The 16,839-nt window shown below is 48.2% G+C and overlaps 1 protein-coding gene across 3 annotated transcripts in view; it reads right to left on the bottom strand.

Annotated features, from left to right (window-relative positions):
- Nucleotides 1–11: 11 nt before the first annotated feature.
- Nucleotides 12–16,839, bottom strand: part of LOC111154023 (junction adhesion molecule like) — a 27,271-nt gene continuing 10,443 nt past the window's right edge. For all 3 annotated transcript variants that reach the window (XM_022513370.1, XM_022513371.1, XM_022513369.1), the window contains exons 4-10: nucleotides 16,257–16,482; nucleotides 11,509–11,621; nucleotides 9,036–9,273; nucleotides 5,861–5,999; nucleotides 3,599–3,659; nucleotides 2,088–2,174; nucleotides 12–511 (exon numbers count right to left, since the gene is read on the bottom strand). In XM_022513370.1, the coding sequence (XP_022369078.1) occupies nucleotides 440–511; nucleotides 2,088–2,174; nucleotides 3,599–3,659; nucleotides 5,861–5,999; nucleotides 9,036–9,273; nucleotides 11,509–11,621; nucleotides 16,257–16,482 (936 nt within the window). In that variant the 3' untranslated portion in view covers nucleotides 12–439. The remainder of the gene's footprint in view (nucleotides 512–2,087; nucleotides 2,175–3,598; nucleotides 3,660–5,860; nucleotides 6,000–9,035; nucleotides 9,274–11,508; nucleotides 11,622–16,256; nucleotides 16,483–16,839) is intronic.

Raw genomic sequence — 16,839 nt, 5'->3', positions numbered from 1 at the left:
TACAAAGAGGATGATTTCCACAAGCCATGTTTATTTAGGGGTAATTTGCCAAAGGAATCATTTGGGTTGGTTTTTGTTTCTGTGATTCTTCCCAGGGACCCCTCCACGAAGAGCACCGTCGAAGCGGAGGATCTGAGGGAACGCTCGAGGCCACCACGGCCACTCGGCCAGGTCCCCAGGGCCAGCGTCCCAGGCCGGAAGGACCGCATCCATGCTTCCCTCTGCCGGGGCCTGTCCCTCCCAAGCTGTCCAGTCTTTCTGCCGGGTTCTGAACCCTCCTTCTTCAGCCCTTTGACCAATGAGGCAAGAGAACAACTCAGGGGGCTGGGGGGGGGGGTCCCGGAAGGACCCGCCGAGTAACTCAGGACACACAGAGGAGTCTCTGCCATTGCTAAGCGCAAAAGGAACTCTCTTTTCTTCTCAAACGTCCGCTCTGGCTTTAGAATTCCCCCAGGTGACGTTTTTCGGGTGGGTTACTGGGTGCCGACCTCACAGAAGGCCAAACTGGGTGCTGTCGGGGGCAGGGGGAGGGGGAGGAAAGAAACAAAGCACACGTGTAAGTATTTCCACCAGAATAGTTGCCAGGTACTGAGCGCTTTCCATCCGTCTGGCCCAATTCTGAATTTCCCAAGCCCTCCTGTGTGAGAGCCTCACCACCTGGGAGGTGGGTACTACGATTCCCATTTTAAGGATGAGGAAACTGAGTGTCAGACAGGTTAAGTTACTGCCTGCGATCATCCAGCGTCAAAGTCACAGAGCCAGGAATCGGGCCCAGGTCTGTCCAACTTCAAAGCTCAAGATGTTAAGCACTGGCTGTCCGGCCCCAGAACAGGGACACAACGCGGTGCCCCTTCCTCTGAAGCAAACGTAATCAATTCAACAACAACAAAATCAAAAGTTTGTTGTCTCCCTGCTCCCTAACCACAGAACGCCTCTTTGCCCGAGATTTCCCGCAGACTGCCCGCGGGCCTGGATTCACCCAGAGGCTTCCTGAATTGGGAATCCGGCCTTTTAAAACAACTTGACCGGCCTCTACAGGACTTAAGAGTCTTGTGGCTTTGGCCTGTCACCACACTCGCTTCACTGGACCCGTTCCCGAACGACAGAAGTGCTCTTTTCCGCAGAGTCTCAAGGAAGCGCCTCCGCCAAACACAGGGAAAGCAGGCCTCACAGGTTTCGGCCACCGGTCCGTGCAGCTGTCAGCAGCGGGTGTCCGAGAGGCCGCACAAGGCCAGGCAGCGCCGGGAGCACCAGTGGTGATCACGGGAGAAGGACGGTGAGGGAAACGGGACTGCACACGACTCCCGAGGGGGGAGACTGTTCCACTAGGTGGAACACCGCCAGGCCCCGATCTTTCTCCGCTGCCATGATGTGTCCTCAGCGCTGGTGTGACGGGAACACACGCAAGCCACCATCCCCCAAATGGAGGAGGCAAGCCTTCCCGAGCCCAGCAGAACACTGCTCCCTGCATGGCCTGGATGCCTATTACCAGCCTACCGATAGCACCGTGCCCACTGCCAGCTCGCTCCTTCTGTCCTTACTCCTGCTCACTACCAGGTGCCTTTTCTAGGTGCTGCACTTCCCGGGAGTGGAGGAAGGAGACAGCAGGAATCCGACTCCATATTATTATATAGAATGCAGCCTTCCTGGCAATCACAGGATGTCAGAACAACATAAGCCACAGAATTTAAAAACTTAAGAACTGGAAGGGACTCTTGGATCAGAAGGAAAGTTGCGACACGATGTCTGTCCAAGGATCTGTGGTACCTTCTCTTTTAGGTTCTGCTTAACCTCTAATGAGGCAGAGGCACTTTGCTTCTCCCTGACAAAGGTGCCTCTTTTCACCACTAAAATCAATCATCGTTAGCCCCAATGACCTTTAAATGCTCAAGACTGGGTATGAAGGCAAGTTGGTGTCACTCTTCTATCCAGCAGACTGTCCGCTTCCCGGACTTCCCTGCTACATAGAAAAGTCTCTGCCCTCAGCAGTCACCTCCCCCAGGGACCCAGCCACGTTGCCACGTCCTTGCCAGCTCCTTTTCCACCCTCTGGACACCTGGCCCAGCTGGGCCCAGAAGCGCTCTCACCATGGTCATGTAGGTGGCCTCTGCTTTTCCACTGGATTCTTCTTCCTCAGCCTGCTCCCGTGTGGCTATTGAAGAGTAAACATGCTTCTGGGGGCGGGGGCGGGGGGAATAGTATAAACATTACTAAAAATCAGTAAATGTTACGTGCCAAAGAAAAAAGCCATCTACAAGTATCCGCAGGGCGTCGACACCAGAGGGCTATTGAGAGCCAGAAAAATGATCATTGATGATGATAACTCAATCCCCAGTCTTCTCAAAAATTAAGAAAATTGGCCAGTCAGCAAAGAGCACTACCTTAAGAACCAAATTCTTTGCTTCAAAAGACAAACCTCTTTGCTTGGACGGGCACTTTAAGGTAGCAGCAGGGAACCCTTGTCTGGCCAGATTACTTGTACTTCATGCTTACTTCCTTCTAATTCAAGGCATGGCAGGATGACGCGGCAATTAACCAGGGCCGGCTCTTCAAGAGGGTCTGTAGGACAGGGACAGCCCTCGCTGGACCCTGTATCTGTGAGGTCACTGGTACACTGTGACTCACATTCCCGTCCCTATCTGGGGAGGTGATGTCATCCAGTGACAAACTCCTGGTCTTCTGGAAGCCCCTGTGCCATGTCGTGACAATCCTACCCTTGGGTCACAAATAGGGCAAAATATGGGAAAGTAAATATTCCAAGAGGAGTTTTTAAAACAAGGGAGGGAGGGAGGAAAGGGAGTTCAAGGAAATGAATTCGTTTCTCAGACCCCAATATAGCTCCATGACAAACCAATATGGAAGAAAAAGTTCTTCCTGATCCTCTTCCTTAGGGTTCCCGAATATTTAATCTGAACCGTTAACTCCTTCCCATAACTCCTAAATGTACCCCAATTCTCCCTTATGCTTCCACAGTGCCCAGAGATCATGAAGCCCTTGCAGAACCTCAGGTTATCTGAACCTTAAAACAGTCAAATATGTTGGTCCTCATCCTCATTTTACTGGGGAGAAAAGTGTGGCTCTGGGAGGTGGCAGAGCTGGGCTTGAACAGGGATTTTTTTTTTTAAGATTTTATTTATTTATTTGTCTGAGAGCAAGCAAGAGAGAGAGAGAAAAAGCAGGGGGAGCAGCAGAGGGAGAGGGAGAGGCAGACTCCCCCACTGAGCAGGGAGCCTGACACAGGACTCGATCCCAGGACCCTGGGATCATGACCTGAGCTGAAGGCAGACACTTAACGGACTGAGCCACCCACACCTGCCATGAACAGGGATTTTTCTGACTCTGAGTCCAGTGCTCTTTCCTGTGGCCCTACCAGGAGGCCCCATGGACCCATCCCACTCCCTCCTCGGGGGCTCTCACTCTGGTGATGAAGGTTTCCCGAGCCCCTCTCCGTGCCCAGCACTGGCCAGCATGCTGAGATGTAACACCAAGTAAGACAGGCCACGGAGAAAGGCAGTGATGCCACCTGGATGATGGAGCCGTATCCGCCCTGCCCTCACAGGGCACAGCAGCAAAACGGAGGTTTGAGTTCTTTCCTTACCTCTGGATCAGCCTTCTTTATGTTCTCCAGGCTTTTTACCAGGTTTGTGGAGGTTACTGAGCTGCAAGGCAGGAAAAGCAGGTGGAATTAACCGGCCGGCACTGTATACGCAAGGGGGCCGGCCTGAGATCCCACCGAGGGGGGACCCCAGAGGAGGAACTCTGCTCTCTGGGCTCCCCAGCTCGCCCTGAAATCTGGGAAGTGCATCTCTATGGCAGAGAGCAGTGAGGCATTCTGGAGGGAGTCTGGGCTCAACAGCTTTGCCTTCTCTATCTCCTAGCTAACATCGTCCTGTCCACACAGTTTTTAGGAATTAATAGTGAGCGCCGCCACAGGATTCCACGTTACCAGAATCCAGAACTGGGGAGGCATATATAGCTGAGCCAGCAGGGGGCAACCGAAGTTCGGTGATGCGGGGGAGACGGCCAAGCAGAAACACCGCCACATCGCCCCCTCCTCCCGGCCCCCACCCCTGCCGCCAGCGCTGGCCCCTTCCCAGCCCTTGGCCTTTGATCTCTTGACCATCTGCCTTCTGCACCTGCCACTGAATATACTTCCTTTTTTCTGTTTTGGCCTAAGGTAGAGCTAAAAAGAAAAAAAAAATGGGGTTGAAGCTAGAAAAGAAACCATATATATGTATTTTTGGTCCCAAAGTGGAAGGAATCGTTTTCTCATACTTTCTCATTATAAGACTGTATGCTCTCATTGTAAAATTAATTCAAATAGTAAAGAAACAGAGAGGGTTGGAGGTTGAAGTCCTGGTAAACCTCCTGCCCTTGTGGGACCTACCTTGTCTTTTCTCTCAAATGGCACTACTGAATTATTCTTTCTCAACACAGGCCTACGTGTGCTCACATAAAATATATCTTTTTGTGTATGCTGCTGCAGCGAGCATTATCTAATTTTCTTTTTTATAAAGATGAGATCCTATTACACACTACACATGGGACACCTTCCCACGTCATTACATCCGGGATCGAGCAGTATGTCCCGGAGTGGAACACTGATTCAGGGAGTCGTTAGCTGACCATCACCGAGGATGATTTCCATGTTTAATTATCATCAGTGCTACAGCAACCGTGTGTACAGATGTTAGTGTACCAGCCTGGTTGCTTCTTTAGGAGAAGCTAGTAGATGTGGAATTACTGATTTCATTGTGAGGGAAACTGAGGCCCAGAGCAGGGAGGTGAATTGATATGGCCATCTACCTCTGGGCTCAGGGCCATCTGCACGCCCAGAGCGAAGACCCTCGGAGAGGCCAGTCAAGTGCAAACCAAGTCAGAGAGGCCCCGGGGAACAGAACTGCAAACCCAGCAGGCCAAGCGCTTTTTGTAGAGTCCATGTCTTGTGGGGAAAGGAGACTCAACGGGCAGCACCTGCAATGGGGGTCTTTGCCCACTGACAGCATTTCGGCAAGAGGGCTGGTTTGCCCCAGCAATGGATCCCATCATCGACGGGTGGGAAAATGGAGGGACACGGGCCTGCTCACCGCCAGTGAAATGCGGCTGCCGCGTCGGGGCATCTGGGCATTTCGGAGATGCTAGGAGAAGGGGTGATGAAACTTAAGAGTTTAACAACATATTTCAACAATAAGTAACTTAGGACCTAAGGGCATCCATTCAAAAATAGCCTCTCAGAATTAGAATGTGGCCCTTTATTTTTTAAGATGTTATTTATTTGAGAGACAGAGAGTGGAAAGTGTGATCGAGGAGAGGAGCAGAGGGAGAGGGACAAGCAGACTCTGCACTGAACATGGAGACCACATGGGGCTTAATACCACGACCCTGAGACCATGACCTGAGCTGAAATCAAGAGTCGGACACTTAGCACACTGAGCCACCCAGGCGCCCTGGAATGTGCTCCTTTAAATAAGCCCCCGATGACCCTCAAGATCCAATCTTCCCTGTGAAGTGGGTATTGTGGATAATTCAAAGACCACTTCTCTCTGGCATTGAACGGCAGCTTATAGCTCTCGTATAAGACTTACACTCTTAATCATGCTCCCCTCAGAACCCTGTTTACAAAAGAGCTGATAATCTCTGTAAAATACCAAAATGAAAGAGGAGGGTGTAAGGCCATGCGAAGTCTTCCTGGAACACAGCGAGTGGAGGGTTGGGGTCACTACAGAGATGACTTCTAACGTGACAACCACGGACGGTTCTATTTAAAGTACCCGCTTCTGTGAGGATGGCACAGCGAGAGCCCTCTCACTCTTCCGCTTCAGGCTCGAAGCACCGCCGGCCTCCTGACCCAGCCCTGTACCTCTTACTCCTGTGGGTCCTCTTCACGATCAGTATCAGAACAGGGAGCAGCAGGATAGTGCCACAGACAATCCCCACGATGATCACCAGTTGATTGCCACCCAGGATCTCAGGTCTGAGGGCTGCTGGGGTCACCGATGCTTGGGAAAGGAGAAGAGCAATGAGAGGGTCTCAATATTCCAAAAAAGAACTGTGAGTCCCACCAGGAATTTGGGGGAGAAGGCCAGACTTTACCCTACGCTGAAACACCGGGACTCCAGCTGTCCCCATTCGATGGAGAACCAAGTCTGGCCACCTTGCTTATCCCTACCTACAGTGTAGATTAAGGTGGGTGGGTGACAGCAGACATTGATACTAACAATTCTACCTTAAAATAAAATAGCAGACGTTTTAGAGGCTTCAGATCTTTCTGTGAGAAAGTGATTGGTTTCAAAAGCCTATATGGGACAACACTCAGACCCACAGTCCTGATACCAGGTGAAGCATTTCTACCCATATGGTACCCTTCATTCATTTCTTCAGTTTACTCTAAATATGTACATAACCACTCCTGGGTGCCAAATATCACTAGGCAAAGAAGCTACAAAGACAAATAAGACATGGTCCCTTCAAGGATGGGGACAAACATGTTGACAGAAAACCACAGACTGCCATAGGGGCCATGACAGAAGTCCATATGGGAAGTCCAAAAGGGTACCCAATTCTACGGGAAACAGATGTTGAGAATTTCTCAACAACAGTGTTAAAGTTTAAAAGTCTTAAGGAAACATCAAGTTTGTTGGGCAGACAATATGGGAAAGGGGGCACATTACACACAAGGTCTGGAGACCCAAGAGGATGGTACTTCCAGAAATCAGAAATAGTTCCGTGGGTCTGGCTCAAAGCTGCATTTGTGGGAAAGGTGGGGAATTAGGCTGGACAGATGGCAGAGTCTCCGTCATGAAGGGCCTTGATTATCCCACCCAGGAGTCTGGCTTTCTTTCTGTAAATGATGGAGAAACCAACCACTGAAAGACTCTGAGCCCCAGGACAGAACGTTGAGATTTGTGATTTAGAGCAACGGCACGGAGAGCTGCAGGGAGAGTGCGAGCGGGGCTGAGAATGAGAGCAGACACCAGCTGGAGGCCTACAGGCCAAGACAGAGAGGAAGACAGCTAGAGTGTTATGCAGGACTGGAAGGGAGGCGTACTCAAAGTCAGTAGTAGAAACGACAGACCTGGTTGACCTGTGAGACTGGGGGTCATGGGAAAGGGAAGAATCAGGTACAACTCCCAGGCATCCAGCTAGGAAACTGTGTAGAGGGTGACGGCGTTGACTGAGGTGGAGGAGACGAGCTGGGGAGAGGAGTGCAGAAGCGGGTTGGGATATGTTGCATATGAAGTGTTTGTGGACTATCTGGCTAGAATTTGGATGGGTACATAGATGGATTAGACAGGAAGGAAGGGAGGAAGGTAGGGGAAGGAGGAAAGAAGGAAGGAACAATGAATCCAACATAGAATATATTGTATATACAGAGAATACAGCGTCCAATACTACTGGGGTAAAGAAGGCCGAGGGCGGGCAGTTAGAGCCACGCTGGTGACCTAAGCTAGAGCAGAGGCGGAAGCAGGAGCCAGGATGCAATGCACGAAGGAATTAATGGGAAGTGAGAGAGGAGGCACCACATATGGTCTCTGAGCAAGCTGCTTGGCTAGGTCAAGACGAAAATCGAGAACTGATTGAAGTGAAGGACACACAACTCTGAATATACTAAAAGTCACCGAGTTGTAGGCTTTAAATGGGTGAATGTATAGGATGTGAGTTGTTCTGTTTTAAGACAACGACGCAGGATAAGAGCTAAAGTAGACAAGGACAGAAGGTGAGAGGAAGAGGTGAGCATATTTATAGGCTAGATGGCAGAAGCCACTAGAAAGCGTTAGTTTCCCGAGACAGGGAGAAAATGCCACGTGAGCACAGAAGTCTGGATGAGCCCGGGGTGGAAGGGAGCCTGGCGTGGTGGGACAGACAGACAGGGGAGGATGAGGGCAGATGGAGGTAGGCCTGGAGAGGGGTGGGCTGGGGGCTTGGAGGTTGAGTGAGCTCCCATTCATGGTGTGTATTTTCCCTGTGAAATGGAAATAAGACTTCTGAGAGTAAAGAAATCCATCTGTCCCACTTCCCCCTCCAGCTGGGACCCTTTGCTGTGTGTGTGTGTGTGTGTGTGTGTGTGTGTGTGTTTTAAAGATTTTATTTATTTGAGATGGAGAGAGAGGGAGCATGAGTAGGAGGGAGGGGCAGACGGAGAAGCAGACGTCCTGCTTAGCAGGGAGCCTGATGCAGAATTTGATCCCAGGACCCTGAGATCACGACCTGAGCCGAAGGCAGCTGCTTAACGGCTGAGCCACCCAGGCGCCACCCTTTGTTATATCTTAAAACGAGGTGCCTCCAGAGACTCAAGTCTCTGGTCAAAGGTACTGAGGTGTGTTCCCTCCTCACCCATATCCCCACCCCCAACAAACCACAGACGGGCTCCAGCAAAAGGCAAAGTCTACAGGCCACATCCTGACTGTTAACTGTGTTACTGTTTAACTTTAAGCCCTCACTTATCAACCTCTCTGGGTCCACACAATTGAGTCTTTATTCTCCGACACACCACCGGCTTTAATGTACAATGTCTGCCAGAATAGAGAAGCTTTCATCAGAGAACACCTCTATTTTGGGTTCTGGTCCCTTCCTGTTTTCTCTCTGCTCTGTTCTGTCTCTCACCAGCTCAGGGTCATTTTCCCTTCTGCTACAGAGTGTACAGCATCCAAGGAAAAAAGACCTTGGACATCAGCACCAATCCATCTCTGAGCTCCTGTATTTTTAAATCAGTATACTAGATCAGCAGGGAGTGAGTTCTGGCAGAAGGCTGGAGTTCACCAAATATTAGCTCCCTTGTCTTTGAGGCACCCGCAGGGCCAGAACTAGAATGAGGCAGGCAAGGTGCCTCGGGCTCCAGATTGAAGGAGGCATCACTGTGAAGGTCACGTAAGTCCAGGGTACGAGGACTTGTGTCAGGGTCATGGAAGTACAGCATCTCAGAGTCATGCCTCCTGCAATTTCGCACCCCCGATGCCTCTCTGACCTCACCCTAGTCCTGGCCATGCCTCCCACCTTGGAGGCCCCTCACCCCTCCCCAACCAAATGTCAGATACTTTGGGGCTCTTTCACAATCACATGCAGCTCAGTGGTCTTCCTGAAGGTCAGGTTCCCCAGGTGGATACTGCAGGTGTAGCTTCCTCTGTCAGACTCCTTCACTCCTTGCAGCAGGATAGACGCATCATTGCGGGAAGTGTCCCCCACCAGAGTTACACGGTTCTGGAAGCGGCCCCAGTTCTGGGAGTACCCCACAGGGACACTGAGTTTGGGGTAATAACGTAACACAACCTCCTCCTAGAAGGGAAAGGCAACATATGAGCTTGCAAGGACCATCAAAGATGGGGCATGGGGAAGGTGGAGTAGGAGGCTCTTGGGACTCATAGGGACCTGAATGTGTGGGCAGTGAAGGTAGGATCAGACAATATGAGACATCATGAGTCATGCACACACACGCGTGTGTAGCATGTGTAGCTGTGAAGGACATACCAAACCATGAACAACTGTCCCACTGGCAGAAAGGCATGAGGAAGAAAAGGGGACGAGGGGCATTCCCTTTTTGTACTTCACCAGGGAAAGGAAGTAAAGACACACCTTTACTTCTTACGGCATTTCCAGTTGGATTTCCAATAGGCACTTGAAACATGTCTAAAACTAAACTCCAAATTATTCCCCCAAACCAGCTCCTTCCAGTCCATCCCTTTTTGGTAAATGGCAAAGCCTTCTTCTAGATGCTCAGGCTAAAAATCTTGGCGTCATCCTTAATTCCTCTCTTTCTTAAACTCACACTGAAATCCCTCAGCAAATCCTGTCACCCCTACCTTCAAGACAGATCTGAAATCTAGCCATTTCTCACCTCCTCCACGGTTATCATTCTGGTCCAACCCACCCCATCCCTCACCTGAATTCCTGCAAGGAGCTTCCTTACTTGTCCTTACTCCCAACTATAGTTTATTCTCAACAGGTGAGCCCTTAGAAATAGAAGTTAAATCATGTTACTTCTCTACTCCAAACCCTCCAATGGCTCCCCATTTCAACTAAAAGTAGAAGACCCTCCATGATCTGCTCCACTCCATCTTCCTCTTTGATTTCATCTTCTACTTTTTCTTCCCTCACCTATCTGTGTCACTTCACTCCATCCACACTGGCCTTACTGCTTTTCTTGAGTACTGGCCTCAGGGCCTTTGCACTTGCTACTCCCTTTCCCTGTGACACTCTTCCCCCCAGAAATACACATGGTTCCTTCCCTCACTTCCAGCAGATCTCTGCTCAAATGTCATCTTTTCAGGGAGGCCTCTCTGACCATCTATGTAAAAACGAGAACCACAAATGCCTGTTTTTTTGTTCTCCATAGCTCTATTACCTGACATATTACATATTTATTTCTTCATTATTTTACTGTGTATCTCCCTTGATCTTAAGTCTCCCATCAAAGCAGGAGTGCTGAGTGTCTGCCACATTTGTGCTTAAAACACTTGTTAAATGAGTGTTGGAATTTTTAATAAAGAGAAGTAAATATTACTATTTTTAAAAGCTTTTAAGGAAAGGAAATAGGTATACAGACATGAACATGAACAAGAAGACCTGGTCCCTAATATCTTATCTCTTGTGTTTTGAATTCACAGATCAAAATGTCCTTTCTTGACCTATTTTCTGCTGTGACCCACATAGTGGTAGACATCTAAACACATGACAAGCTCCCAGAGGTGGACCTGAGACTACATGTAATTTCCCACACTCCATCACAATGCCACCCTTTCTCACCCACTCAGCATATGGGAATCAAGTGAGTACAAATGACTTTTTTATAGGGATGACTGGGAATATGTTAATAGAAAAGCTACTTTGCACCTTAATTTTTATTAGCAATAAGTGACCTGGGATCTCCCCCACAACACACCTTGACCCATGCACAGAGGACATCGCCATGCACAGAGGACATCCCCCAGTCTAGTGAACTAACTTGCCACTTGCTGCTTCAGAGTTCCCACAAACCATTCCATACCCTGGCCCAGGACCTACTAATCCCAACATCAAAGCACCCATAAAGACAAAGAAAATTCCTTCCATCCCATAAGTGGGGCAGTGGGACACAGAAGAAAACTTATCAAAATAATCCAAATAAAAACAAGAATACAATCATTCTTATGCCTAGCCCAGAGCTTAGAGACAAGGCCACAGAAGCCATCCCCCTCCTTCTACCCTGGACTCTACAAAGGGGGGATGGGAAAAGAGGAAGGAAACTCAAATGCAGTGGCCAAGGCACACACAAATGCTTCACAGGGACGATCTAGCATATGCGTCCCAACAGCCCAACAGGCTGAGCAGCAGCAGCCAGAATATCGTCCTCTTCTTTGTCATCTTCATGAGAGTTATTTTTCCCACCACGGAGTCAAAGCTGCCCAGCCAAGTAGCGCTTCTGACAAGCTCCAAAGCCCATGTCACCTGGAGCCCAAACTCTCCCTCTCCCTACACTGTCCTGACACCGTCGGCCAGGCACTCCACTACATGCTGACGGTTCCTCCTCCTTACCTTGGCGTGCTCTCCTGATGAGAATGTCCAGTCTACCTTGGTCATGCGTTTCTCTTCTGTGCTCTGGAAAACACACCCCAGCTGAGTCGAGTCACCCACGTGAACCATGAGCTCTGGGGATAAAATGGTAACTCAAGTCAAACCCAAGGTAACGTCTATAGAAGTCAAAGAACGTCCACAAGAGCTCATGCTTAGCCAAAGCTCCTCAGCCATAAAATCAATGTCACCACTAAATACTGCACAAATTCACTCCACAGACGAGCTAGATGATCCTGTGTGGACGAAGTAGTAGCCAGAGGTCTCCCACTCACAGGACACCCCATGAGTAAGAGAGTACCCGTAGCTACCCACACTTATCAACTCTGAGGGGTCTTCAAACTACAACAAACACTTTGTGATTCCCTTTAGTTCCCTGCTCCTTCCCCTTTTCTAGAATTTCTCCTAAGGCCCCGCTCCAGTTCAAGCTATGCTAAAGGAAGTACGAAAAATCTTGAAGCCCCCCTTTCTATTCACCAACTTAGACACCCACACCTGCGGAACGTAAACAGGAAGTAGAGAGTTATATAACTTTCATGCTTACGTGTAACCCACCAGCTCTTCTAGCTGAAAAACTGATTCATAGGCGATTTTCTTCAATTTCTTATATTCTTTTTACAAGTTGTCTTAGGACTTGCTTAGGATAGTTTTGGCTACAGTACAGGTCACAGGACTGCTTGCTAATTAGGCCAAGACAATAGACAGTTTTCCTCTTGATTCTTTTTTCTGTTTTAATCCCTGCCCCCACTCCCTCCAGAAGATCCCTCTCCCCCTGCTTCGGGCTTCCCAACTCCTAGGCTCTTCCTTCTGCTTATTTGTATGAGCAGCTGACCCCATCATATGCTTATTACATAAGTCATTTTGAGGGGTTCTTGGAAAAAAAAATTAGCAAGGCATTTCTGGTTTTTCAATAATGTTCTACACAAATCAACCACAAAGTCAGTTGAGAAATGAAAGGCAGGGTGGTATTTAGGGAGACACAAGCCTTAGCAAGTCTTAACTGGACAGAATTCCTTCAAAAGCACATCGGGCAAAGTTCATGAAGGAACAAACAGTGCATAAGCTGACCTTTTCATCGGAACTGTTTCTCTGGGAGAATGTGAACTTCCTGCCCAGCAGGAGAGATGCACGATAGGAGGAAACCAAGAGAAAATATTATGAACTTGAAACTCTATGGAGGGAATCATTTTGAAAGTAATAAAAATTCACTCCAAAGAACATCAGTGGGGGTGAAGTCCCTCTAAATCCAAAAGTACATTAAGAACTGAACTTTATTTTTTAAATGTGGTAATAAGGGCACCTGGGTGGCTCAGTTGGTTAAACATCTGACTCTCGATCTCAGCTCAGGTCTTGATCTCAGGGTCGTGAGTTCAAGCCCCACACTGGGCTCCCCACTGGGAGTGGGCATGGAGTCTACTAAAGAAAAAAAAAAAAAAACAAGGGTGCCTGGGTGGCTCAGTTGGTTAAGCCACTGCCTTTGGCTCACGTCATGATTCTGGAATCCCAGGATCGAGTCCCACATCGGGCTCCTTGCTCAAGGGAGTCTGCTTCTCCCTTTGACCCTCCCCCCTCCCATGTTCTCTCTCATTCTCTCTCTCTCAAGTAAATAAGATCTTTTTTAAAATTACATAAATACATAAATAAATAAAACAAAATAAAATGTAATAATAAACACCAAACGATTCTGCACCTTTCATGGTATCAGGCATGTGTCAGACACCGTGCATGTAGCATGTCAGCTAGTCATTACAGTATTTTGAGATATGCGCTGTTGTTCTCCCATTGTCAGAGGAAGAAGGTGAGAGAGCCCAAGGGCACATGGTCTGTAAAAGGCAGAGCCAGCACATAAACCCAGGCCTGAGGGAAGAAAAGCCCAAGCTCTCACTCACTATTCTGTGCCATCTCACATCAGTGGAAGGAGAGCTGATTCTAGAGCAAAGGTACAGGAAGCTAATATTATTTTTATTTGCAAGAATATTGCCTATAGGGGCATCTGGGTGACTCAGTGGGTTAAGCGTCTACCTTCGGGTCAGGTCATGATCTCAGGGTCTTGGGATGGAGCCCTGCATCCAGCTCCCCACTGAGCAGGCAGTCTTCTCCCTCTCCCTCTCCCTCTCCCTCTGGCCCTCGCCCCCTACTCTGACCCATGCTCTCTATTTCTCTACTCTTTCTCTCAAATAAGTGGAATCTTTAAAAAATTATTTTAAGGGACACCTGGGTGGCTCAGTGGGTTAAAGCCTCTGCCTTCAGCTCAGGTCATGATCCCAGGGTCCTGGGATCGAGCCCCGCATCGGGCTCTCTGCTTCCCTTCCTCTCTCTCTGCCTGCCTCTCTGCCTACTTGTGATCTCTGTCTGCCAAATAAACAAATAAAATCTTTAAAAAAGTTATTTAAAAATTTTTTAAAAGAATACTGCTTATCGTATTTAAAATAAGAACTATGAGAAAAGGAAGTGAAGGAGAAGAAGCATAGAATGATTATAAACTGATGAGTAAACTTTGTAGAAAAAAGTATAGAGGCTTCACATGGGGGAAGACAACCTCCGTCAAGCAAGCTGAACAACTTCCCAGTGGTCACCAGGCACATTTTGAGGAGTTGGCTCTACCCCCTTTCTGGCTAGAAGGAAAAATACAGGTTGCTCCAGGGACTAGTGGGGAAGTTATGTGACTAACCCTAAAATTGCTCTGGACTGTTTCCATGGATTCTCCGATTGTGAAACTGGCTTTCAGTTCATGCCTTCTGTGTCTCTTCAAAGAGAGAACAGCTGCCCATATTGTACACCATGCTTGTGTCTGGGCAAGGCATCAGAAGACAAAGCAGAAAGGAGTAGCCCAAAGATAATCCTTGGAGAAACACCTGATTCCTTTCCTCTTTCTGGAGAAATACAGCTTTGAAAAGCAAAATAAAAATGTCAATCGTAATCAGAGGGGGAGATGAATCATGAGAGACTACAGACTCCAGGAAACAAACAGAGTTTTAGAGGGGCGGGGTTGAGGGGATGGATGAGCCCCATGATGGGTATTAAGGAGGGCACGTATTGCAATGAGCACTGGGTGTTATACGTAAACAATAAATCATGGAACACTACATCAAAAGCTAAGTACTGTAGGGCGACTAACACAACATAATTTTAAAAAAAAAGAAAAGAAAAGAAAAGGGGCACCTGGGTGGCTCAGTGGATTAAAGCCTCTGCCTTCAGCTCAGGTCATGATCCCAGGGTTCTGGGCTCGAGCCCCACATCAGACTCTCTGTTCAGCGGGGAGCCTGCTTCCCTTCCTCTCTGCCTACTTGTGATCTCTGTCTGTCAAATAAATAAATAAAATCTTCAAAAAAAAAAAAAGTAGGAAAAAAAATGTAGGAAAAAGGAGGAGAGAGGCCAGAGGCCACCTTCTACAATTCCTTCTACAATTCCAAATCCAGTTTTTTAGAAACTGGATTCAAGTGAGGGATAGTAATTCAAGAAACTCACTCATTTGCCAAATGTTTATTGATGCTTCCTCTGTGCCAGGCATGGTGTCCAGGGCTGAACAGAGGACAGAGAATACAGACCCACACGAACAGGGAAGACACAACTGGACAGGTGTGAAAAGTGTCACCAACGAGGAGCACCAGGTGCTCCAAAGGAGCTCACTCACAGACCTGACCCAAACAGCTGAGGGAGGGGAGGAGGTCCAGATTTTAGCTCCCTAACTAGACTGCAAGCTTTCCTGAGGCCATGAACTGTTCCCTCAATGCACACTTTCAAAGAATGTAGCTAATTCTTCAGTCTTCAAACTTTTTTTGAAGCAGCAGAATTCTTTCTTTTAAACAAACTCTTAGCTGTCAGCCCAATGAATAAAACAGGAAAAAGAGAAAGGACTTTGGTTGCAGTGGAGGTAAGAGCCTAAGGTCCTACCTGACCCAGTCCTCTATTAACCCCCTGGCCTGTTCTCACCCTCTGTGCAGCCTAACATGTTCAATGAACCTTCAGGCTTCATCAGGGCACAGCTTAAAACCACAGTCTACTAAAGCCACTCCCTCCATTGACAAATGGGAAAATGAAATCCAAAGAAGTTAGAGAGATCTCATCTCTTTTCTTTCCCCAGAACTAACCATAGGAACCTACGAGATATGGACATGGCATCAGTGTGGATAACTGATGGGAAGCACCAGGGTAGAGTAAAAGGAATAGGGACTTTGTTGTCGGAGGTGCCAGGGTTCAAGTACCAGATACACCATTTAATAAATACGTGTGCTTAGGCAAGTCACATCTAAGCCTCTCTAAGCCTCAGTGACTTCATCTGTAAAATGAAAGGATCAATACCTCCTACACAGCATTTTCACGAGGATGGACACATGTAAGGTAATCACAAAATAATCATTCTTAGGGCGCCTGTGTGACTCAGTTGGTTAAGCAACCAACTCTTGATTTTGGCTCAGATCATGATCTCAGGGTTGTGAGATCAAGCTCCATATGGGGCTCAGCGCAGAGTCTGCTTGCCCCTCTCCCTCTGTTCCTCCCCGCACCCCCCTTAAATAAATCAATAAAATCTTTTAAAAATAATAAAATAATCATTCTCATTATTTTTATTTAAAGAGCACCCATTATTGTGGATTCACTCTGTGGTACATATCTGGACCAAAGGCTGGCATACGTTCAACAAAATCTATTCCCTTCCTTCTTTGCACACTAAATCTCTTGCCCCTTCAAACTCCTCCTGCCCATTCACGTACCTTTGGGCTCCTCTGGTAGTACATGCAGCACCACTGCTTTTTTGAACACCAGGCTCTCCTTTTCCAGCCGGATTTCACAGGTATAGGTTCCCTGGTCAGCATCTTCCACATTTTGGAGCAGGAGAGAACCATCATTGCGTAAGATGTCCCCCACCAAACGCACACGATTCTGGAAGCGCCCCACAGGCACACTGAGGTTGGCGTAATAGTACAGCACATAATCCTCCTGGAGGGCAACACAACGTCGGGGAAAATCTAGAGTCACTGGCACCAGACCTAGGAGTCTGGATCCAAAAGACCCTGTTCTGTGCTGGTGGCAGCATCACTACCACCATCATCACCACCACCAGCACCACCGTCATCATTACCATCACCACTACCACCACCATCATCATCACCACCATCATTATCACCACCACCACCACCATCATCATCATCACCATCACCATCATCACTTTCACCACCATTATCACCATCATCATCACCACCATCATCACCACCATCATCATCACCACCACCACTACCATCATTATCATCACCACAACCACCATCACCACCACCATCATCATCACCATCACCATCA

The sequence above is a fragment of the Enhydra lutris genome, unplaced genomic scaffold (genome assembly GCF_002288905.1).
Source record: "Enhydra lutris kenyoni isolate GAN:26980312 unplaced genomic scaffold, ASM228890v2 scaffoldscaffold34, whole genome shotgun sequence".
NCBI classification, from domain to species: Eukaryota; Metazoa; Chordata; class Mammalia; order Carnivora; family Mustelidae; genus Enhydra; species Enhydra lutris.
This window is presented reverse-complemented; position numbering and strand designations above follow the sequence as displayed.